This window comes from Phodopus roborovskii, unplaced genomic scaffold (assembly GCF_943737965.1).
Source record: "Phodopus roborovskii unplaced genomic scaffold, PHOROB, whole genome shotgun sequence".
Lineage (NCBI taxonomy): Eukaryota > Metazoa > Chordata > Mammalia > Rodentia > Cricetidae > Phodopus > Phodopus roborovskii.
The window spans coordinates 2,937,917-2,962,216 of NW_026126575.1; the positions used below are offsets into that span (position 1 = coordinate 2,937,917).

The 24,300-nt window shown below is 43.1% G+C and overlaps 1 protein-coding gene across 1 annotated transcript in view; it reads right to left on the reverse strand.

Annotated features, from left to right (window-relative positions):
- Chchd6 (coiled-coil-helix-coiled-coil-helix domain containing 6) overlaps nucleotides 1–17,668 on the reverse strand; it is a 217,146-nt gene extending 199,478 nt beyond the window's left edge. Inside the window, exon 1 of the mRNA XM_051203392.1 lies at nucleotides 17,487–17,668. Within this exon, the coding sequence (XP_051059349.1) occupies nucleotides 17,487–17,573 (87 nt within the window). The 5' untranslated portion in view covers nucleotides 17,574–17,668. The remainder of the gene's footprint in view (nucleotides 1–17,486) is intronic.
- Between the last annotated feature and the right edge of the window lie 6,632 nt (nucleotides 17,669–24,300).

Here is a 24,300-nt window from a genome sequence, read left to right on the forward strand (position 1 = left end):
AGGGCAATCCCACCCATCAGCAGAAAAGAACAGAAAGCCCAGAATGAACCTGTATGTCTATGGCCAACTGATGGCTCAAAGGGTTATGTAGCTAAGTCTGGTCCCTAAGGATCTGTGTTGGAAGTTTGATCCTCACTGTGGCCATGCTGGAAATTGATGAGACCTGTAAGAAGTGGGCATGGGGCTAGCCATTACCCTTCTCCACTCTTTGGCTTCCTGTCTGAGATGTGATGTCTCTCTAACATTCTGCCACTCTTGTGATTTGCCTTGAGGTGATGTAGCCAGGAGATTCCTCACCAAAACTGGCAAACACCCTGTGCTGCTGAACTTTCAGTCATCAAAACTGGGAGCTAAGTCAGGCGCCAGGCGTGGTGGCACACTCTGCCTTAGGGAGGCAGAGGCAGAAGAATCTCTTTGAATACGAGGCCAGCTTGATCTACAAAATCAGTTCCAGAACAGCCACAGAGAAACCCTGTCTTGAAAAACCAAAACTCAAACAAAACAACACTGGGAACTAAATAGACTCTTTTCTTTATAAGTTTTCAGCTTCAGGTATCTCAGCACAGTACAGAAAACAGGTGATGGATAGCACAGGGAAAGAGCAGCCTCATCAGTAATAATATATAGAGAACCTGATACCATTCACACACAGTAAAAGAGCTGGGCCACACTAAACTATACATTAAAAAACTAATTTTAAAAAAGATCAGTAATCTGAACGAAGGAAAAAAAAACTCTTAGACAAAAACAAAGAAGCAAACTGAATGACTTATTTTTGACATAGATTCTTAGATATGACACCAAAAGTAAAGGAAACCAATTATGGATAATTCGATTTCATGAAAATTAAAGTTGTGTTTATCAAAAGACATTCTAAAGCAACTGAAAAAAATAACACACACAATGGACAATACATTTGTAAATCACACCTAACAGGAGACTTGTATCTAGTATATACAAGGAGCTCCTACAACTTACAATAGGAATAAAAATGTCCCAACTGAAAGAGAGTGGTGTGGTTTGGCTCAGTGTCATTCAAAGGCTACGTGCTGAAAGCTGGTCCTTAGGTTGATACTACTGGGAGGTGGTAGTATCTTTAAGCAGTGGAGTCCAGTAGAAAGTGCCCTCATAGGGAGTGTGGAGCCCCATTCTGTTCTCTCCTTCCTTCCTGTTTAATGAGGTGAACAATTTGTTCCAGCACAAATTCTCATGATGTGCTGCTCTCATCAGTGCCCAGAGCAATGAAACCAACAGTCATGAAGCAGACTCGTGAGCCAAAGTAAAACCTCCTGACACTTTAACTATCTCGGGTATTGGGTCACAGTAACCCAATGCTAATATCATGGACAAAAGATCTGAACAGAAAGTTCTATAACAAAAAGAGACAAAGGGCCAAGAAAAACATGAGAAGATAGTTAACATCATCAGTCATTACTGAGATACAAGAAATCATGGCACACTGAGAAGACACTTCACATACATCAATATACCTGCAATCCAAACATCACACATCATGTGGCAAAGCTATGGAGATCAGAAGCCTCACACTGTGGGGTATAAAACAGTATAGCCAGGACAAGGAAGAGTCTGGAATGCTCTCCAAAGGTTAAACATAGACCATATGATCCAGCAGTTCCACCACTCAGGACAAGTCAAGGAGAAAGGAAGCATGCCCATATATACCTAACACTAATGTTCACAACTGCTTATCCAGAGTGGCTGAAAGGGACCACCCAGATAATACATAAATAAGTAAAATAAAAACATAGACACAATGGAATACTATTGAATAATAAAAAGGAGTGAAATGTTGATACATACCAAAACACTACACTAGAAAACACGGTACGTGAAAGAAGCCAGACATAGACAGCCATAGCCTGTATGACAAAGACCTCTCTGTCCAGGAAACTCTCCAGACACAAAAAAGGCATTATCAGCAATCTGGGGCTAGAAATAAATAGTACATCATGTTGATCCCATTTCATAGCAGAGAGAGAGAGAGAGAGAGCAAACACAAACATGAATAGCCCAAGAAGGATGAACAGCAAAAAGAGATATCCTGGTGGTATTAGGTTCTGGAAGGCAGGCACAGGGCAGGCAAAAGAAGCTAGTGTCAGAATCCCTTGGAAGGTTTGTTATGGAGGTGGACTCTAACATGCTGTATGATCTATTAGTAGGAAGGAGAGACTAGTGGACAGGGAGAGCAAGTGGCTACTGACACCAATTCTTGTAGGAAGACATGGTTACAAAAGTGGGGTGCAGAGTGCATACAATGAAACTTCTCTGGTAAGGAGCCAAGCCATTGTTAAAGCTATGAGCAAAGCAGGAAGTTCAAGGAAGGCTTACAGAAACAGGACACAAGAGCAGTATGGCAGGGAGTGCCTGTGCTAGGGATGAGAAAGCCCTATAACATGAAAGAAAGACTGTGAGCCTTGACTGGTAGTGAGAGCTAGGAATGAGTGAGAGCTAGGACTTAAACAAGGGAAAGGAGTGGGTAAGAATGAAAAGGGAAAGTTAAGAGACACCTCTAAGAAGGTATCACATTAGTGTGCTGAGACCAGAAAAGGGAAAGTCTTCAGAAGCTAGCTAGTGTGCTTTTTCTCTGAGCTATAGCAACTGAACACAACTGGAAAGGTGAAGGTCAGTTCAGAGCAAGAGGAACCAGTCACAACCTGAGGTCAAGGCCAGACAGGGTACACTGAGTAGAGTATTCTTGTAGGAAGTATCCACTGTACGAACATGGCAAGAGAGAAAGAAAATGTGGGCATCTACCACTGTTCAGGAAACAGCTCCTGGAAGCTGATATTTAATGTTTCAGGAAAGCCATTGATTTCATGAGGGCCATTTGAAATTGACCCTGGGAGGGAGTATTTCCACTATGGAAATTAGGAAATCAGCAAACCCTACCAGAAGGGCTCTTTCTGAGGTGGAGGGAAGCAGACCAGGGTAAGAGGTCAGGTCTGACTCCGGGCAAGAGGAGGTGAAGGTGAGGGCCATGGGTGAGTCACAGGCTCTGATTTGCCAGCCCTGGCATAGATGGCATCAATAGAGCCACACTGCTGGCAAGTGAGGGGTTAAGGAAAACATTGGCACAGCTCTTGTTGGTGGTAAGAGATTCGTAATATTTTTTAATGTTGCTACAAAATACAGCAAGTAATATTTTTAATCAACAAATACACACACACAGTAGTCATGCGAGAATAAACACCATCTGGGCAGTGCTCCCTGCACCAATAGAACCAGAACAGAGGCCTCCAGAGCCAGACGGGACTGGGTACTCAGTGCCACCAGCCCTCTGGTCACTCACTGTTCCTCCAAAGCTGTCCAGAAAGTGTCCAGTGTGGTCAACAGAGAACCGTGGCAAAGGATAAGGATCTAACTTTTCTCTGAGTTTCCCTTCCTGACCTAGATAGGAGCATACTTAGGCTGCTGGCTTCAACATAGGAGAAAGGGCTGTGTAGTTGGCCCCACCCAGGTCTGATTCTAGCTACAATCTTGACTAGTTGCATGACCTTGGGCAAGATCCTTCTCATCTCTAAATCAGTTTCTTCTTCTGTGATATGGAAATAATTAATGATAGCTTCAGGGTTTCACTGAGGACTAAGCTGCAGAAAGCAGTTGAACAAAGAAAATATCAATGTGAGGTACACGGTGTAACTGGCTCACACCAAACCAATACCGGTTACAATTCAGGCCAGACACATGCCAAGTGCACCCAGGTATGTGAGCGGATCAAGTACAGTGACTAGAAAGGAGTGTGCCCAGGCCCTACTGACCTTGTGCAAGTCTCTTCCCATAGTGTCCAGAATCCACACACAACAATGTGGGTTTTATTTAAAGCACCTTCTAGATCTGATTCCTGGGCCTGCACTAATGCTACCACAACAAGGGACTCTAAGGAGAAGGGGTCTTTCCCTGCCACCATGGCATGACTGGCTGGCACCTCCACAATCCCCCAGTGTGAGGTAAAGTCCAAGAAGGCCTTCTTTCCTACTTTCTCTAGCCAAACAGCCCTCTTCTAAATTCCCTGGTGGTGTGTAGGATGGCACACAAGAGGAAGGCCAGACAGCAACTGAGCAGAACTCAGGCCTCAGGCTAAGTCACAACGGAGACCTCATCCCTTCCTTCGTCACAAATGCTTCCAGAAACTCAGATTCCTCCAGATCCTCAAAACACCACCTTCACTCAAGAGCAATCACAAATTTACAGTTCCCAAAGAGAGGACAGATAGCTGCATAGCCTGCGCAAGTCATGCAGCCACCCCACAAACGAAAGCTGTAGGAGCTGGTGCTGCTTCACCAAATGAAATACCCCACAGAAGAACTGTGACAGATGAGCTGTGTCCACTAGCCCACAGAAGATGATCAGTCAGAAGTACAGTGCGTGCACTAGTGCTCCAGGGAGCAAAAGCTTGGCACTCACCAGTCTCCTCACTACTCCTCCCACACACCACACCCACCTTCCAGCCCTGATAATCAAGACACAGAGCAGGTGAAGAAGCCACCCCACCATAAAACAGGCCACTGGACTCCCGGGTCTGTGCTTTATCCTGCCTCTATCCTGGCACAAGCAAAGGCACACAGGGAAGAGATGCTGAGGTCCTGAGGTCCAGTCACAAAGATCACTGGTAGATATAGTTAAAAAATTCAGGTACAAATGGTTGCTGGGCTTCACCTGATGAAACTTCCATATAACAAGAAGCCAGAGTTTATTCTGCCATCAACTGGAACCACTGCAGCTTCTGAAAGGAACTCAGCCAGGATTTTCTCTGCACAAAAGAGTCTAGCAAAAGAGAAAGGGACTTGAGATAATGAAAGCATGGAGGAAGTGTGGCAATACAGGAGTGCAGATCAAAAGTGCAGGCTGGGATGTGTAGTTGCTGGAGAGTGGACAAGAGGGGATGGCTACTGAAGACACTAAGGAAGAGAAATTAGTTAAGACCTGTCTAAAGACACAGACAAATGAAAGAGCAATTCACAGAACAGCATATACAACACATCTCACTGCATAAGCCAAAGGGAAGAGCACATTTGTATATAGGCTTGTCTGAAAGGATTCATGAGAAATTGTGAACAGTTGGCATTTAAAAATAAGACGTATTCTGCAAGAAGAAAAAAGTCATAAAGTAATGGAGTAAAGAAAAGATGACAGTGAGGCTCTCCGCCTGGCTTGCTGTAAAGGAGGTGTCACTGCCGAGCCAAGAACAGCCACTGTGTGAAGTATTCTGAATGCATCCAAGTAGCTCTGACCCTCTGCCACCCCAGAAACAGATGAAGAAATCAGGGAGGGACCCTGTGAGAGAGACCGGCCGGGGTAGACTGGAGGAGGGAGGTCACTTTCCCAAACTCCAGAAACAGGCAATGTGCTGGGCTATTCTTGGTTGTCAATCTGACTACATCTGGAGGGGAAGGGGGGGGGACACAAAAATGGAGGACACACCTGTGAAGAATTTCTGCTTAATTTGAAATAGGAAGATCCGCTTCTAATCCAGCTCTTTGAAGTAGGAAAACAAACCTTTAACCCATATCTTGACGCAGGAAGACACAACTTTAATTCAGATCTTCAGTTCATATCTAATCTAGGCCATGCCTTCTGCTAGGAGGCTATATAAGGACATGGAAGAAGGAAGATACTGCTCTTTGCCTGCTTGTCCTTGCCTTGGTAGCAAATCCATTCTTTTGCTGGCATTAGAGCCTACTTCTTTGGGATTCCAGTGTATATTAGCTGGATGGATGCTTGTAAGTCATTCTAATAAATCCCCTTAGTACAGACAGAGAATGAGAAAGATTCATTCTATAAGTTCTGTTACATAGAGCAGTGTTTCTCAACCTTCCTAACACTGTGACCACTTAATATGGTGTGGCGACCCCCAACTAAAATTATTTTCCTTGATACTTCATAACTGTAATTTTTGCTACTGTTATTAACTGTAAATATCTGCTATGCAGATGGTCTTAGGTGACCCCTGTGGAAGGGTCAGTTGACCCCCAAAGGAGTCACAACCCACAGGTTAAGAACTGCTGCTCTACAGAACTCTGACCAATACAAGCAACAGAGCTAAAACAGAGGCGGACAAACACTAGCATCAGACCAAAATGAAAAAGCACTGTGCCTTACAGGGTCTCCTTGAACAAATGCTACATGCCAGGTTCCAGCTAAATGCATTTTCTGTACATGGCCATTTTACACTAGAAGAAACAGTCAGGGAGGCAGGAGAGCCATCCATGATCACAAATGACCTAAACTAAGGCCAATACTCAAAATGAACCCTAGCAATAATAGAGACACCTGTACAAAGGAAGGCAGGAACACTGTGCTCCCTGGAGGGGAGAAAACCATGCTATGCAAGGGCTGGCTCAGGAATTTGCAGCCACATTGCCTCCACTGATGAGCTTTATGGAGCCGGAAGAGGAGGACCGGTAACTAGGAACTCAGCAAGCAGTCAATATAAAAATCACTGCATTTTCAGCCTCACAAACCTTACTGTCCAAACACAATTCAGAAGTAACAATGTGGAGGCAGCTTTGTAAGATCATGAAGTAAGGTGTCAGTTCCCTTATGGGCAGGAGAGGTGTCATTAGGAATAAGAAGTATCTGGCTGGCCCACCAGTCCTACATGACCATGTTCTGCTCACACAGTACCATGTTTTCCAAGGTCTCATGGGTGCCAGGCATTGTACCAAACCCTAGACAACCAGGAACCAAATGTACTCTATGCCCTCTCCCTTCCTGGGTCCATGGCTCCTGTGAGCAGGGACACTGGCTCAGCTGTGCACCAAGGCAGTGTCAACTGGCTGATCTCTGGAGGAAGCAGTTTACCTGACATCTCATTGAGTCAAGCTCTTGGGGCCCAGATACCCCAACCCTTGAAGAGACACTGCCTAATCCTGCAGTGCTAAAGACTCCTCTCCTTGCTGGGACTGTTGCCTTGGAGACATCGTTCCTAGTCCTTCAACTCCTTATGGGCTGAAATTAGACCCACCGGCTGCTCAGCACAGATGTAAATCCCAGAATGTCAGGACAAGAAAAGCCCTCAGGGACCTCCAACACCAAGCACGGCACATGACACCAAGCGCAGCACACACAAGTGCCTGATGGGGCCAGGTGGGTGACAGAAGCAAACAAAACAGGCCTAGCAAGGAAAAGCAAAATCATATAAGGCTCTGTGGTGGTAACACTGCTAAGGGCAAAAGGGGGACAGCCGCCTTGTCACTCACACAAAGTGCTGCCATACGGAAAGACACCAGACTGTCAATGGGGTTTTTTTTCCCCTTCCAAAAAAGCTAAGAATCAAATTATGTAAAGCCTCCCAATTTTTAATTGGTAGCAATTAATTCAAGCCTATTAATAACATAAAGTTTCTGGGCTCACAGTTGGGGGCAAGAAAACCAGCCAATGTCTTCAAATTCTATCCAGCTAGGATCACACTGATCTGTAGCAGACACTGAGCCATATCTAAGTGACTCCTGCTCACCAGGCAGAAGGCAAGGGGAAAGAAAGAGACTGGGTTTGGCTCAGGGCAGAAAGTAATAGGAAGTGGGTAGGTCTGCAGCTACCACTGTAAAAGGCTCATTCAGAGGGCAGTCCCTTACCACAGCCAATCAAAGGGGAGTTAGATCCTGAGGGTGGAGCCACAGGCCAGACCAGTGAACAGTGCAGAGCACAGCAGCAGAGTGTTACCCCCAGCCCAACTGGATGAAAGGGTGCCAGCACATGGAGCTCCCAGTAACCCTGGCACAGCAACAGGCCTTTAACCCAGAGATGAAACTCAACTTTGGCACAATCAGCCCTGACTCTGAACAGTCTGACAGAAGAAATGGAAACAGGCTGCTTCCAAGAGGAGAAAGCAGGGCACAGGGATGAAGTTTTCCTGACCTGTCTCCTTTGAACCTGAGTGTAATGACCATTTGACAGAAAACTGCCCAAAAGACAAATGGAGAGAGGAGGTATGGACCTGGACTGAGGGGGAAAGTAGTAAGAACAGGGCTGGGGATGTGGCTCAGGGGAGCTTGCCTAGCAGGCACCAGGCCCTTTGATCCATCCCTAGTACAGGCCATTTGGGAAGAGTAGTAAAGACAAAGGGACAATGAAACAAACTACTGGCAATACTTGTCACTGAAGACTGAAAAGAGAAATAAGGAGACTTCTGACTTTATAGATGAGGGTCCTTTCTAAAGGGTTAGTGTAGAGGTGTAGAGGAGGGATGCCGGCAGGTCCCACGCAGACAGTGAATTGGATGCACACACAGTACATGAGCCACACAAGGCAACATGAACAGGCTATTTGTAACAGCTCTGGTCTGGAAACTACAGAAGGTTATCAGCTAATGAGGGAGGAATAGTAGAGAATGACTAGGGTTGGGGTACACAGAAGACAAAGGAATGAACCAGAAAACACCCTGAAGCTTCTGTCAGACCCAGACCAAAAAAAAAAAAGCAGTGTCCTAGACTGCTTTCTGCTGCTGTGATAAACACTCTTGACAAAAGCAACCTAAAGAGGAAAAGCCTTATTCCAGATTACAAGGCAGGAACTCCAGCAAGGGAGAGGCAGGAACCACAAAGGAAAGCAGCTTACTAAAGCTTACTAACTTGTTCGAGGCTCAAGGTCAACCACCTTTCTTATATAGCCGGAAGCCTACTTGCCTAGGGATGCTACCACTCACAGCATCATACTTCTACAGTTAGCAACCAAGAAAATTCCTCACAGACATGCCCATAAGCCAATCTGATAATTCTTAAACTGAAGCTCTGTCTTCCCAATAATCAAAATTAGGTACCACAAACAGAAACTGCAGTTTTCATCCTAGACCCAGAAATACTAAGAACAGAGCTCTCCTGCCAAATGGTAGGACTTGCCATCCTCAAGGATCAAGGAAGCCTCCATAGCTACACCTTTATTTCCCAAATGAGGGCATCAGCCTTCCAACAACCACCCTACATCACACTGCTTTTTGGGTTCTATGACAGTTAGGTGCACTGCAAAATTTCATCTTACATGAGGGAAGTATCCCCAACTCAAAAGGTCATATGGAAGTCCCTGCATCTCTTTATGCTGTTTAAATGTTACTACTGGCTATAAAGGGTTCAAAAGCAAAAAAAGTATCTCAAACTGTGCACTGCCCTTGATTGTGATCTCATACACTCTTGTAACAGGAAAAATAAATGACCCAGAGACAGATACTGGAGCTCAAGCTTCAAGCTGATGATCAGAGGAGCAAAGCAGTCAAGTCAGCAGGTCTTACCTTTACCAAGCTGAAATGGCAATCCTTTCTCTACAAATCCTCAGAAGCAAAAGCTCCGAATTCCTGTCTCCTCCTTATATTCCTTTCTCCATCCAGCTATATCCTCCTGTCTCCACCTCCCAAGGCGTGAGCTCTGTTACTCTTCACCCATGTGTAGGTCAGGGTGGCCTAGAACTGAGAGAGATCCATCTGCCTGTCTCTTGAGTCCTGGGATTAAAGGTGTGTGCCACCACTGCCTAGTTTCCATAGCTAACTAGTGTGGCTGGCTTTGCTTTCTGATACTTCAGGCAATCTTTACTAAATCATAAATAATATATCACCACATACTCTGAATCTGGGAATTAGGAGTCAGAGGTTAATAGTACCAGGGGAAGGCTGGGCCTCCATATCCTCTGCCTCTTCGGGTGAGGAAGGACAGAAGGACCTAAAGTGCTCTGCCCCACAACAGAACTTGCTCTTCTTTGTCTTCTAACACCTCAAAACTAACCACAAGATGTGACTAGTGTCACAGCATTGATCAGAACTGCACATGTGAAGCACTTAGCCCAGGGACTGTTGCATAGTATGCACTTAGGTACTGTGTGCTGGACGCCACATTCTAACTCAGACAGCCTTCATTGGAACTGGAAGAGAAGCTAGCTGCCTGTCTCCTGGCTTTCCAAGTTGGCACTTCCTTTTGTGGCTCCATCAAACTATACTCACCTAACTGTCTGTCATAAGTCAAGAAAAGCTTTACAGCTGAAGGACACTGGAGGGGACTTATGTTCAAGCCCTTGAATGCACCTGTGCTAAATGGATGCACAGAAATGTACCTCTCCAAGATCAAGGCCTTCTCCAGATCTTCCAAGATCGCTGGTTTGTCTCACTGACTTTAAGCATGTCAAATTAAGATGAAGGATACAACCAGAGAATAGACATGGTAGACTAGACAGGATCCTAAGCACAGAGCAACAGCTATCAAAAGCAAAGAAATACATGGAACAGGAAGAGAGGATAGTATAGAACATGATTACAGCACAGATGTGGAACATCTGAGGAAGCAAGCTCAACACTCTTGACAACAGCATGCTGAAAAAGAAATCTGCTGCATAAATATGAAATAAGTCCATAAAGCCTTGGAAAGGTATGAATCTCATGTTCAGCTGCCACGTATCAGCTTGGATAGAAAAGCTGTCAACTATTAAGCCAAGTTTGGAATCCAAAATGTAGACCATAATAAGTCAGGCATTCCAATTTTTAAAAATTAATCTTTGTCCTCTTAGAATTTCTATGAGATAAACAGCATACAAGAGCTGGAAGGAAGGGGAGACAACTAAAAGGTAAGACCACAAACCCTTAAAGAGAACCCACACACAACCTACAGCTAACATGCTTAGCAAGGGAAGACTCAATGCTTCCTCCTTAACGTCAGGCAAGGACATTACTCTTACCACTTCCATTCAACATACACTGCTGAGTCTAGCCAATGCAATAAAAAAAAGAAAGAAAGTTGGCAACATGGCTGAGGATAAAAGCACTTGGCATACAAACTTGACCTGAGGTCCCCAGGACCTAAACTGGAAGTTAATAACCAGTTCCCAAAAGTTGTCCTTTGACCTCCATACACTCACCATATACCCTAGCACATGCACGCACACACACTAAGATTTTTTTAAATGAAAAAAAAAAAAAAAAAGCATACAACTTGGAAAGTAAGAAGTAAAAAATCATTTGTGTCATTTGCAGACATTATCTTAACCATAAAATATTCTAAGGAATCAACCAAAAAAGCTGCTGGAATAAAGAAGCTCAATTGTCTGCAAGATCAATATGCAAAAATCAACTAATACAAGCAAAGGAAAATCCAAGGATAGAATTAAGAAAATAATTTCTCTCACAATAATAACAAAAAAAAAAAAAACCCTTAAAGCACACTGAAGAAAAGAAGCACACTACTGTGTAATCAAAGCAAAAAGTACTGCTGAGGAAAACACTAGAAATACTTTTCATACCCACATGCAGACACTGCCACTGTTAAACAAATGTGGTGCCTGGGGAGATGGCTCAATAGATAAAGCACTTGCCCCTCCAGCATGAAGACTAAAGTTTGGAGCCCCAGGACCCATGGAAAAGCCAACATAACATAGAGGCCACCTGTATTCCCAGCAGAGATGGAGGTTCTGGGGTCTGGTACTGGCTAGACTAGATAGACATGGCTTGCTCCAGGTTCATGGCCAGACTCTGCCTCAATACAGGAAGATGGAGAGCAACTCAGGATCCAGTCAATTTTGAGTCTTCATGACATGTACATGTCATCCACACATGTATACTTGCACACACACTATGCAGCACATCCGCATCAAAAAGGAAATAGCAATTCCCCAAAGTGCAATATAGCTTTAATCACAGCAGGCTTCTTTTTTGTAAAAGTTGACAAACTAATCTTAAAATGTACATAGACTTGCAAAGGGTTCAAGACAATTTTGATGAACAAGGCCAGAGGCTTTGTACTGCCAACTTGCGAAACTATGGAACTATAGCAATCCAGACAGCGTGGTCCAGGCAAAAAGACAGACACAGGGATCAACAGAAAGAACTGAGCATTCAAAATAACCTCATGTTCATTCGATGCATTTAGTGAAGGCTCTATAATAACTCTGTGGGAAAAGTAAATATTCTCAACAAACAGATAGAAAATACACACACACACACACACACACACACACACACACACACACACGCACGCACGCACGCACGCACATGCACGCACGCACAGGGTTCAGCAAACAGATACTTAAGTCCAACCCACCACTGACCTCCTACATAGATTTTTCAGTGGCACATTGCTATAACCATGCATTTGATGGCAAAACTGGGCAGTGTAACAGACTCTCTGGTCTACAAAATCCAAATACTTACTATGTCCTCCCTAGGATGATTTTGTCAATCTTAATTTTAAAACTACCTCCATATACACCACACACAAAAACTAATTCAAACAGATGGACCTAAATAGCAAAAACTATAAAACTCTAAGAAAAAAAAAAGGAAGAAGACATTTTCATGACTTTAAAGTAGGCAAAGTTTTCCTAGATACAATACCAAAAGTACAATCAATGGTTTTTGAAGTTTAAAATTACAAACACTTGCACTACAAAGACTGTTATAAAAACAGAAGCAAGCCACATAGTGGAAGGGAAAAAAAAAGCTTCAAATTAGAATGTAAGAAAGGGTTTGGATCCAGAAAAAAAATAAAACATTACTCAATGATAAAAAAGACAACCCAATTAAAATGGGAAAAGGCCTGAATAAACATTTCACCAAAGAAAGTATGTGGGCAGCAAATAAGCCCATAAAAATTGCATATGGATCCTTACTAGAGAAATACAAATTCAAACCACTACATGAATTCTATTCCACAGCACTTCTAGTCCCTACAGACAAGCAACAGCAAGAACAAATGAGGGAAGGGTATGAACTTGAATACTCAGGTCTTGCTAGTGAACCCAGAAGTTGGGATAGCCACTTGAGGAACAACCTAGAAGTTTCTTAAAAGTTAAACTTAACCTTATAAGAATGACCCAGAGAATAGACTCCTAGGTTTCCATCCATAGGAAATGACAACAAATAACAAACAAACCAAACATCCACAGCAGCTTCATTCATTACAACTTAGAATGGGAGCAATACAAATGTCCACCAACTGGTGACCGAATGAATGCACACACTATATATCCAAACAACACAATGGCCTTCACCAGTGAAAACTTTCATACACTACCACCCACAGAGCAATGCAAAAAATGTTTAACAGGGGCTAGAGATATTGTTCATTAGGTAAGAAACTGGCTGTTCTGAGGACCTGGGTTCAATTCCCAACACCCACATGGTGGCTCACAACTGTAGGTAACTCCAGTCCCAGGGGATCCGACATCCTCTTCTGGCCTTTGTGGGTATGCACTGCACATATGTGACACACAGGTGCAGACAAAGTACTCATACACATAAAATTTTTTAAAAAGGAAAAGGAATAAAAAGTTTAACAGGGCTGGGTGTGGGTTAGTAGTGCTCTTGCCTAGAATGCACAAGACTCTGGGTTCTATCCCCACACTACAGGAAAAAAAAATTACACTAAGCAAAATAAGCCAGGCATCTAAGCTACACAAACCCACATTCACAGATTATCCACGAAAGGCTAATTTATAGAGAAAGGAGTAATTGTTACCAGGGGTTAAGCAACAGGGAGTAACTTAGGTACAAGACAGCTTTCAGATCTCATAAATGTTCTATAAATATATTAGGTGGCAGTTGCCAGATTCTGTACATTTACTAAAAATTTTTGAAATGGTAAATTTATATTTAAAATACATCTCAGTACAGTTTCTTTTTTTCACATTAATGAAATTAATGAAATATAATTTTATTTGCATATATTTGTATTGGGTTTCCACTTTTATATATTCTAATCTTAAACAAAGCTAACTAATCAATTATATTAGTAATTAGCATATGCCAGTTTTCCTTAAAAGAAAAATAACAAAAATTGACATCACCCAATCTTTGAAGACCACTCCTGACTAGATCTGCAATATGGCCTCCAGACTAACATGTTCACAGCTCTGCCTGGCACCAGGCCCAGGCTGATCCTGCCAAGCATCCTTACCCCTCATGGAGGCCAACCATTTTAATGTCACTTCAGAGCCAGAGCTTGAGCCTAGACTTGCACTAATTCACTATATGACCTTTGGGTTAATACCTTTTGTTGAGCCTGCTTCCTCCTTTGTGAAATTCAAATGATTTATGACCTCTGAGACAGATGAGGATAATGACATTGCACTAGGTCAGCATGTGAATAAGAAATAGCCTTAGTACACTTGGCACAGCATTTAGCGCAGTATACATATGTATTCTTCCCAGGGCTGGCTGAGGTCATACCTAATCTATGTCACCTCCTCAGTGAGGCATTTTCTCAACAATCCACCTCAAACAAGTATAAGTCCTACTACTCCCTGCATGTTTTACTTCCTTCAAAGAACCTACAGCTTTTAAAGTTTTTCCATTTTTTTGTATCTTTACAGTCTCCAAGATGGCAGAGGACCTAGCTTTGTTCCTCCTCATCTCTGTAAGACCAGACCACTGTGGGGTAAATAAAATGCTGGCATTTGCTGAGTAGCTCAGGTAGTGCTCTGGCAAGTAGTCTTCCTGGCATCTGAATGTTTTGGGATTTTTCCCCTGTGTATCTGATTAATCTCTCATCGTATTTCCCTTCCCCGGTGGTCCAGAACCTGCCTCATAGGTGTAATGAGTAATGATAAAGTTTATCTAGCCAGAAGGATGGAATGAGCCTGGAATGAGCTTAGGCACCTGGCTAATTAAGTAGGTTCCTGAAGTGTGTGGTGCACTAAGAGGTGAATAGCTGAAAAAGAGAAGTGGTCTGGGAACTATGAGAGTCTGGAATTCAACAATCAACCAAGTTCAGCTGAATTACTAGGATGGCAGCTTATTCAGGGTGGAAAAGAAAAAATCAGACAGTTATAAGATATTGTTGCCTTCTCTTATAAGACCACAAAGTTCAATACACTGACTGAAACAATCTTCATGTATTTCATGCATGCTTGCTCTGAAATCAGGAGTTGAATATAATTGCAGCATTTTGCATTAATTAAATTTCTTTTACCTTCCACAGAATTGGGGCTTGAACTCGATATGCAAATGTATGTAAAGCAGTATGCAAATGAGCAAAGGCCCTAACACTTGATTTTAAGGAAGCAAGAGCACTGGGATCAGGCCCCAAGGATTAAATACAAGTGGTCTCTAAGAATTTTTTTTTTTTTTTTCTGAAACAGCTAGGGCAGATATTCTCTTTTGGAGTCTACCTCTTATTGACTTCTCATGTGTCCACTAGAGCAACTGCTTTATTGATCTAATTGTTAAAATATTTATTACTGATTGTTACTTATCTGCCTGAAGACCAAGTGACCTCCTCAACCCTCAAGTAACTACTAATAGCAACAGGCCCTCCACCAAATACTTCTTTACCTTAATGTCCTTTCTTCCTCTTTAAACCTAAGCACATTGGACATGGCTTTCCCAACAAAGGGCCAAGCACCTCACTGACTACCCCTGGAAAAGCCATTTAGTCTCTCAAATTAACTAGAAAAGGAAGCAAACAGCTACTGAAGTTTCCCCCAGTTTCATTACCTGTAAAAGTAAGTAGAGAACTAAGACTCCTGTCAGGCCAGGCAGAAGCAAAGTCAAAATTTCAGACTGCCAAACATGTATCATCAGGCTGGAGGGAGTCTGATAGATCTAGATTAGTCCCAAATTATACTCCAAACTTGATTTTCCATCTTTATACTAGGGTGTGGAAGGATGGCTCTGTGATTAAAAATGTTTATTGCTCTTCAAGAGGACTTGAGTTTGGTTTCCAGAACCTAGAGGCAGCAACTCACTATAACTCCAATTTCAGGAGCTTTGACACCTTCTTTTGGCCACCCTGGGCACCTGCATGAATGTGGTACACATACAGACAAGCAAGCATCTTTCGAGAATGAGTGCGCACTAACTCTCTCTCTCTCTCTCCTCTCTCTCCTCTCTCTCTCTCTCTCACACACACACACTGAATATTTTTGAAAAGGAGATAAAATACTTTTAAAGACTTTATACTCTGCAGAATTAGTATGAGAACTAGAAATAAAACATCAGAGGCCAGAGTCACCTCCAATGGTACTTCTCTAAACCACCTATGGAGACTCAGGTCTGCATCACCCCCAAAACAAGAGACACAGTAACAAAGGTGAAAAATATACTGAGCCAAGGCTGTCTTCCCAAATTCTACCTCAACTTCTTCCCTCTCAGCCTTCAGCAGAAGCCATCTTCCCTCATTTAATCCTTGCCACAAGCCAAGTCAACAACACCACTTGGGCAGCACCTAAGACGCTGCGTATTCTGAGAGGGCCCCTACAAAACATGCTGTTGTCTTCTAGTTTCCTCAGTAGTACCCAGGATAACCTTCCCCTTGTATCTCAAGTGGGGCAAGTGAAACTCAATAAAAAAACTCATACATGTAAGGTCACACAACTATTGAGCTTAGACGTGGTGTCAGACCCTTAGAAGTCTTTTTCTGAACTGCCTCTCTAATTCACCTAGACTCAACTCAGAACATTTTGTTTAAAATTTGATTTATTGAGTTCCCTCTTGTAAGCATTTAACAATTATTCACCAGGTACCCACAGAATAACTTACTTTAGTCTTGGGCCTCCTGCTTTGCTACCTAAGTGACCCTGAACAAGTTATGCCAATAGCACCTCAGCTCTCCAATAGGTGACAAAATGGGCTACGGAACTAGACATGGTGGTATGTGACTTGATCCTAGTACTCAGGAGACAGAGGCAGGCAGACCTGCAAGTTCTGGGCCAGCCTGAGCTAAACAGTGAGACCCTGTCTCAAACAAGACAAAGAAGGGGCCACTAACAATTCTACTTCTCATAGATTATTGAAAATATCTGTAAAGGGCTGCCACTCTGCACTAAAACGGGATAACGTCATGAATCACACAAGAACTTCAGCCAAGGAAGCAGCTAAAGTTGAAATGGGAAACCCAATAAACACAATTTGTTTCAAACTGTGCTGAGTGCTATGAAAATCATAAGCATGTGACAGTGGTGTAGGAAACTGCTTGAGACTCTGTGGTCAAGAAAGGATTCTTGGATGACATCTGAGCTGTAACACGATGACAACCAGATTAATGATAACCGAAGAAACATCAAAAAGATGGGATCTTCTGGGAAGAACAAGGAGGTCCTGAAGCAAAATAAGTGTATGTATGGAGGTGAGGAACAAGCCAGGAAAGGGATGCCGGAGTCGGTGGGCACCAGGGCAGCTTGTAAAAGCAAGTGAGGCATCCCCTCCTCTTCAATATGGTAGAGACCCACTATTAAGGTTTTAGGTGAAAGGTGAATGAGGAGTGTGGTAGCTAAAAGTGCCCCTTTGGGGGCGTCACGAAGGTCAAGACTGGAAATGGGGAACACCTTCAAGAAGTGCTACAGCACAGGCAACCAGACTCACACGCCAGGCGAGATGCGGTAGAGAGCGGAACAAATCCGGAAATGGGAGAGCAGAGCCAAGGCGGTGGAAAACGACTTGAGGCGGCCGGCTGCCCCTGAGTGCTAGTGGCCTTCCCCATCTATCTGGTTCCTGAACGGCGGCTCCCGCTCCCGCCCGCACGCTCCTCGGGCCCGCACCCTCCCGCCGTGCCTCTCACCCGGATGCCCTGCAGCACCCGGACCCGCTCCTCCTCATCCATCTCGAAGGACACCCTTCGGGCCTCGGCGCTCTCGGCGCTGCCCATGACAGGAGGCGGGCAGGGCGTGCGGCCACGCGAGCCGGCTCCACAGCAACCAGGACGACGCCGCTCGGCACCCTACAATCTCCACTCGGCACACGGGCCAGCAACACTGCGTTCTATTGGCCGCTGCTGCTGGCGCGCGTTGCCTTGTGGGAGTTGTAGTCTGGCATTCTGGCGCCATAAGAGGCCAGGTTGCTTGTAGGCTGAAAAATTGGTTGGGGGGCACCTAACAGACACAGAAGCAAGGTCAAGGTTTCTTATAAATGTTATCCAAGGAGCAGAGCAAAGGTTGTGTTCTGAAAATAAACGCTGAGACAACTGTTCATTGTCTGTACTCAGCCACCAAGCACTGAGCAACAACCAGGTCCCACGCCAACCCTAACTCCACTCCCACCCCAGAGACCTGCCTCCCTAGGAATCAGTCGTGAAGGAAACAAATTCCAAACACAAGTAGTGAATTTAGTGTAGTACATGGGAAACTGCACTGTTAACACCTTGCGACTAATAAATGATGGTAACACATAAAGCCTTTGAAACCTAAAGGTAAGTATAGTTCATCATGAGAAGGCCTGGGGAAAACTATCCTAGGAACCAACTGTTAATTCCAAAGATTTGAGGAGAAAGACCCTTCCAACCCAAATTATCATGGCCAAATTCATTAAAGCAAGCAATTAATTAAAGCAAACTTTTTTGTTTGTGTACACAGACTGCTCTCCTTAAGGTGTTGAAGAGGTCAAACTTGGACATAGGGAAGATAAGGATTTTATAGCTAAGGAGTAGGGAGATTCCAAATGGGGAGTTGGGCAGGCAAATACTTGGACATATAAAAGCAGAATATAAGTAAGTCATAACAACCTCTCATGAAACAGATATGTTTGCAAGGTGGTCCTACTAAGGTAGCCAGTCATAACAAGGTGAAAATAACAATCAGTGGTCATAATAACCTTTTCAAACAAAAGCATGCTTGCTATTTCCTAGCACAGGAAGTACAGAACCATTTGTAGCTAAGTCTACATGTGGGGGATTAAATCATAAACAAGAAATAACCATGTTTTGGGTTGACATATTTCAGTTAACAAGAACAGTTAGCCAGAAGCTGAACTATAGGTTAGTTCATTTGGAGACTTTCTAGACAGATTAGATCTTTGGGGTTTTGGGAAGGATTATTTAATAGTTTTTTTTTTTTTCTTATTTACATGTCAATCCCAGTTCCCTCTCCCTCCCATTCTCCCATGCCGCCCACCAACCTCCCCATCCCATTTCCCCATCCACTCCCCAGGGAGGGTGAGGCCTTCCTTGAAGGATCATCAAAATCTGTCAAGTCATTTGGGGTAAGGCCTAGGCCCTCCTCTGTGTCTCTAAGGGAATATCCCTCCATGGGGAATGGGCTCCCAAAGTCCTTTCTTGCACTAGCATGGTTGTTATTTCCTAGCACAGGAAGTACAGAATCATTTGTAGCTAAGTCTACATGTGGGGGATTGCATCCTGGTTCTACTGTCAGAGATCCCATAGACTGCCTGGGCCTCCTGAGTCTGGGTTGGTCCTATGCTGGTTTCCCAGCTGTCAGTCTGGGGTCCATGAGCTCCCCCTTCTTCACGTCGGCTGTTTCTGTGGGTTTCCGCAGCCTGATCTTGACCCCTTTTCTCATCACTTCTCCCTCTCTGCAACTGGATTCCAGGAGTTTGGCTCAGTGTTTAGCTGTGGGTGTTTGCTTCTGCTTCTGTTAGCTACTGGATGAAGGCTCTGGGACGGCATATAAGGTAGTCATCCATCTTATTATCAGGGAAGAGCATTTAAGGTAGCCTCTCCACTATTGCTCAGATTCTTAGTTGGGCTCATCCTTGTGGATCCATGGACACTTCCCTAGTGCCAGATTTCTCTTTGAATCTATAATGGCTCCCTCTATTATGCTATCTCTTTTCTTGCTCTCTTCTATTCTTCCCCTGACTCAATCTTCCTGCTCCCTCATATTCTATCCCCTCCTCTTCTCCCTTTCTCTTTCTCCTAACTCCATCTCCCCCCCTCCCAATTTGCTCAGGAGATCTTGTCTTTTTCCCCTTCTGTGGGGGACCATGTATGTCTCTCTTAGGATCCTCCTTGTTTCCTAGCTTCTCTGGTGGTGTGGATTGTAGGCTGGTTAGATCTTTGTTTTTGTTTTGGCCAGTGGTGCTGTTTTTGTGCTGAGCTTTTCGGCCTGGATGATAAAACTACCTATGTATAAAATTTTAATTATTAACCCAGTGTTACAAGTTTTAAGTCAACTTTTGTTATGATTACCTTGGTAGGACCACCTTGAAACTATGTCTTTGTTTTGCAACAGGTTGTTGTGACCAACTGGCTATGTTCTGCTTCTATAACTCCATTTTTTTGCCTGCCCAATTCCTCATTTGGAAACCCCCTATCCCTGAGCTATAAATCCCTATCTTCCCTATGACTAAGAACTCTGCCTTAGGGGGAGCGGTCCCTGTACACAGATAAAAATGTTTGCTTTAATTAATTGCTTGCTTTAATTTGGCCATGATGATGTGGGTCAGTGATCTTTCTTCTCACAGCTTTGGGTCTTACAGTTTGAGGCGCTGTGAGATCAAGACCCCAACCCAAATTCAGAAATTCAGAAGCCAGACCCTTCCCTCTGGCCCTCTGGGATTGAAGATGTACTCTCTCTCCTGGGTTTCACTGTGGAGACATCCCCAGTCCCCCATGGTGCACTTTTAGTTTGGAAGACTGCCTGAGCTAATGGTGGAAAACAACAACAACAATAAAAACAAAACCAAAGAAAGTAAGCACCTGTCTATGGAGGCCTTCTCCTTGAAAACTCCCTAGCCTTGATGCTTTGGGGGCTAATATAAACTCCACTTTGTCTTGTGTCCAAAGCTGTTCTTTCAAATGCTGCTTGACATAGATAACCCTGCCAGACAGAAAATAAAACTTGCTTAATTTGGCTAAAAGAATTTGAGTAATGGTCTTTACTCTCATTTTGTGAGATTAACAAAAACTGACATTGATGGAGGAATCTATAGAAGATATAAATACAGAGTGTTCTATGTTTATTAATTGGAAGAAGGATATTGTTAAAATACTTAAACTCCCCCAAATAATCTCATAGTAACCACTATCAAAATTCCAATGGTGTTTTTCACAGAAAGATATCTTTAAAAAATATTTATATTTTATTTTATGTGTATGTACGTGTGCCTGAGTATGCCACGTGCACAAGGAATCTAAGGAGATCAGAAGTGTCTGATCCCCTAGAACCAGAACTGTACTGGTGCTGGGAGCTGAGCCTGCAAATACTCTTAACCACTGTGCCATCTCTCCAGTCCCAACTAATGCAAATAATACAGAACAGATTCAAACAGCTCCTATGCAGTGTGTTCAAATTCACCCAATAGTAGACTGAGTGACCTGCATGTTGGAGAGGCTGCCAAGTCCAGAAGCTTCCATATGTTCCTGGTATCAGGATCTACTTCAAGGACCTGATCTAGAGCTGAACAACCTTGGAAACACAATTATCTCTCCTCTCTCTCACCTCCTAAAACTTGATAGAGATCCCTACCACAGAACCTCTCTGAATCCACTTCATCAGATGTGTGACATGGTTGGCTATCTTGTAGCAGTTTCTGGCTGGGAATAACCTTGATCTCCTCTAACATGCACTTGGACCAGGCATGTGTATTACTTCTCCATGATGACCCAGGCCACCTTCTTCACAGACTTGGTGCAAACACAGCTCATGTTGGCAGGATATCAGATAAAACTATATCAAGAAGACTAAAGCTAGAGTTATTACATTACCTGGTTTCAAGCTATATTGCAAAGCTAATGTGTAACCAAAACAATACAACACATAGACTAAAGCTTCGAAATAAACATATGTATAATAGTCAGCTAATTTTTGGTACCAACACAGACTGGGAAAATAGAATTATTTAATAAATGATGTTGGAGAAACTGCTTTTTCACATTCAAAATATTGCAATTGGACCCTTTCTTGTTCTGTGTACAAAAAAAATCTACAAATAGGTTAAAACTTAAATGTAAGATTTGAATCTAAAATACATCAAGTGTAGGGATTATAAATATAAGTGTAGAAGAAAAGCTCCTTAATGTTGGTCTTAACACAAATCTTTTATGTATGACACCAAAATCACAGTCAACAAAAGAAAAAATAAGCAAGTAAATTAATGAGAGCTCACTGGTTCAGAGAGCTGGATGCTCACACAGAGGACCTGGGTTCAACTCCCAGCACCCTCATGATGGTTCACAACCATCTGTATGTTGCTTCAGGGGATCTAATGCCCTCTTTTGACTTCTTGGGAACAGGTAAAACATTTATACACATAAAATAAAATAAAATAATCAATAATCTAGATGCAGTTTTAGCAACAAAAAAAAAAAAAAAAAAAAAAAAAAAAGCTTTTTACAGGCAGGTAAGATGATCCAGCAGATGAAGACGCTTGCTGCCAGTGCTGGCAACCTGAATTTTGATCCCTGGGATGTGCATGGTACGTAAGAAAACTGCCCCAACAAGCTGTCCTCTGACTTCTACATGCATGCCATGAATGTGGCACTTGTGCATGTGCACTCACATACACACACACACACACACACACAAACACACACTCACACACTCTCACAATGCACTCACACACACTCTCTCACACATACACACTCACACAGTCTCACACATGTTCACACACACTGTTGAATGCAATTTGAGAATTCAAAAGTTTTGTATAGCAAAGGAAGCAACTAATAAAGTGAAAATGCAACCTAAAAAATGGAATATTTGCCAGCAATATAGCTTATAATAAAGGCTTAATACTATCCAAGATATTAACTCAAAAACAATAAAAAGTAATCCAATTTTAAAATGTGCAAAGTACAGACTTTTTTCCATATCGTGCAAATAGCAACTAAATAAATGAAAAAAAATGCTCAGCATCACCAGTCACCAAGAAATGCAGATCAAAACCATAATCTATCACCACCATCTGTTAGGAAGACCGCTATCAATAAGGCAAGTGGTAAAAGCTATTGACAAAAACTGGAGGAAAGGGGACCCTTGCCCACAGCTGACAGAAATGTAAATTGGTACAACCATTATAAGAAATAGTATAGAAGTTCCTTGTATTTTAAAATATAGTGTGTGGGGGGTAAACCCCCCTATAAACATTTCTCCCAAGGAAATAAAATCAATGACTCAAAAGAAGTAAGCCTTATCACCATGTTCAGTGCAGCATTAACCATAATAGCCACAATAAGAGAACAAGTATCTATAACTCAGCTTATTCAGTCTCAGGTGAATAAGAGGTTGTTTATTAGAGGATATAACTTACTTATAAGATGAAAAAGCTTGGGGATCCAGTGTACAGCTTAAGTTGTGAATGACATATTTTTTTGTTTGATTTGTTGTTGTTTGAGACAGGGTCTTACTATGTATCTCTAGCTGACCTAGAACTTACTATGTAGACCATGATGGGCCTCAAACTGGCCTACTGCGTGCTGGGATTAAAGCTATGTGATCTGATTCCCTCTTCTTGCCTCCTCTAGGACTGCACACATAGTGCATAGAGACATGCATACAGGCAAAGCAACCATGCGCTAAAAAAGTGTTTTTTAAAATGCTGTAATATAATTAAAATTTGATCATAACTACACACAGTGGTAACTAGGGGATAGGTTAACTACCTTGATTGTGGTGATCCTGTCACCAAACATCAAGCCATGTTGTATATGTTAAATATATCAATTTTGTCATTTGTACCTTAATGAACTGGGGTAGGGGTACTGTAATAATCAAACCTTGGCACAATTCTGATACAATTTGTACTCCAGAGCTCCCTTGGAACCAGGGTTAAGAAAGTCATCAGTTTGACCATGTCATGTCAGTCAGCCAGCCATTGGCAGCTGAGGCTAGTTCTCTAGAGAAGGGGGCACCTGTGACTCATCAACACCAACATAGCAGCTTATAACTTTAATTCCAGTACCTGGAGATCCAACACCTTCTGGCCTCCATGAGCTCCTACATACAAATGGTACACATAAACTAATCCAGACACATGCATATACACATAAAAATATTTTTTAAATAAATGATAAAAACAATGGCTTATACTAAGAGAGACATACATCAACACCCAGAGAAGGAGAAAGAGACAAGATCTCCTGAGCAAATTGGGAGCACCACAGAGGGGAGGTGCAGGGGGAAAAGAGGTAGGAGGAAGTAGAGGGGTAGAGGAGAACATGAGGGATCAGGAAGATCGAGGCAAGGGAAGAATAGAGAAAGAGAGCAAGAAAAGAGATATCTGAATAGAGGGAGCCATTATACATTTAAAGAGCAATCTGGCACTAGGGAAGTGTCCATGGATCCACAAGGATGAGCCCAACTAAGAATCTTAGCAATAGTGGAGAGGCTACCTTAAATGACCTTCCTTTATAATGAGATTGATGACTATCTTAAATGCCATCCTAGAGCCTTCACCCAGTAGCTGATGGAAGCAGAAGCAGACACCCACAGCTAAACACTGAGCTGAACTCCTGGAATCCAGTTGTAGAGAGGGAGGAGTGATGAGCAAAAGGGTCAAGACCATGCTGGGAAACCCACAAAAGCATCTGACTTCAGCAAGTGGGAGCACACAGACCCCAGTCTGACAACTAAGGAACCAGCATGGGACTGAACCAGGCCTCCTGAACGTGGATGGTAGTTGGGAGGCCAGGAAAGTCTAAG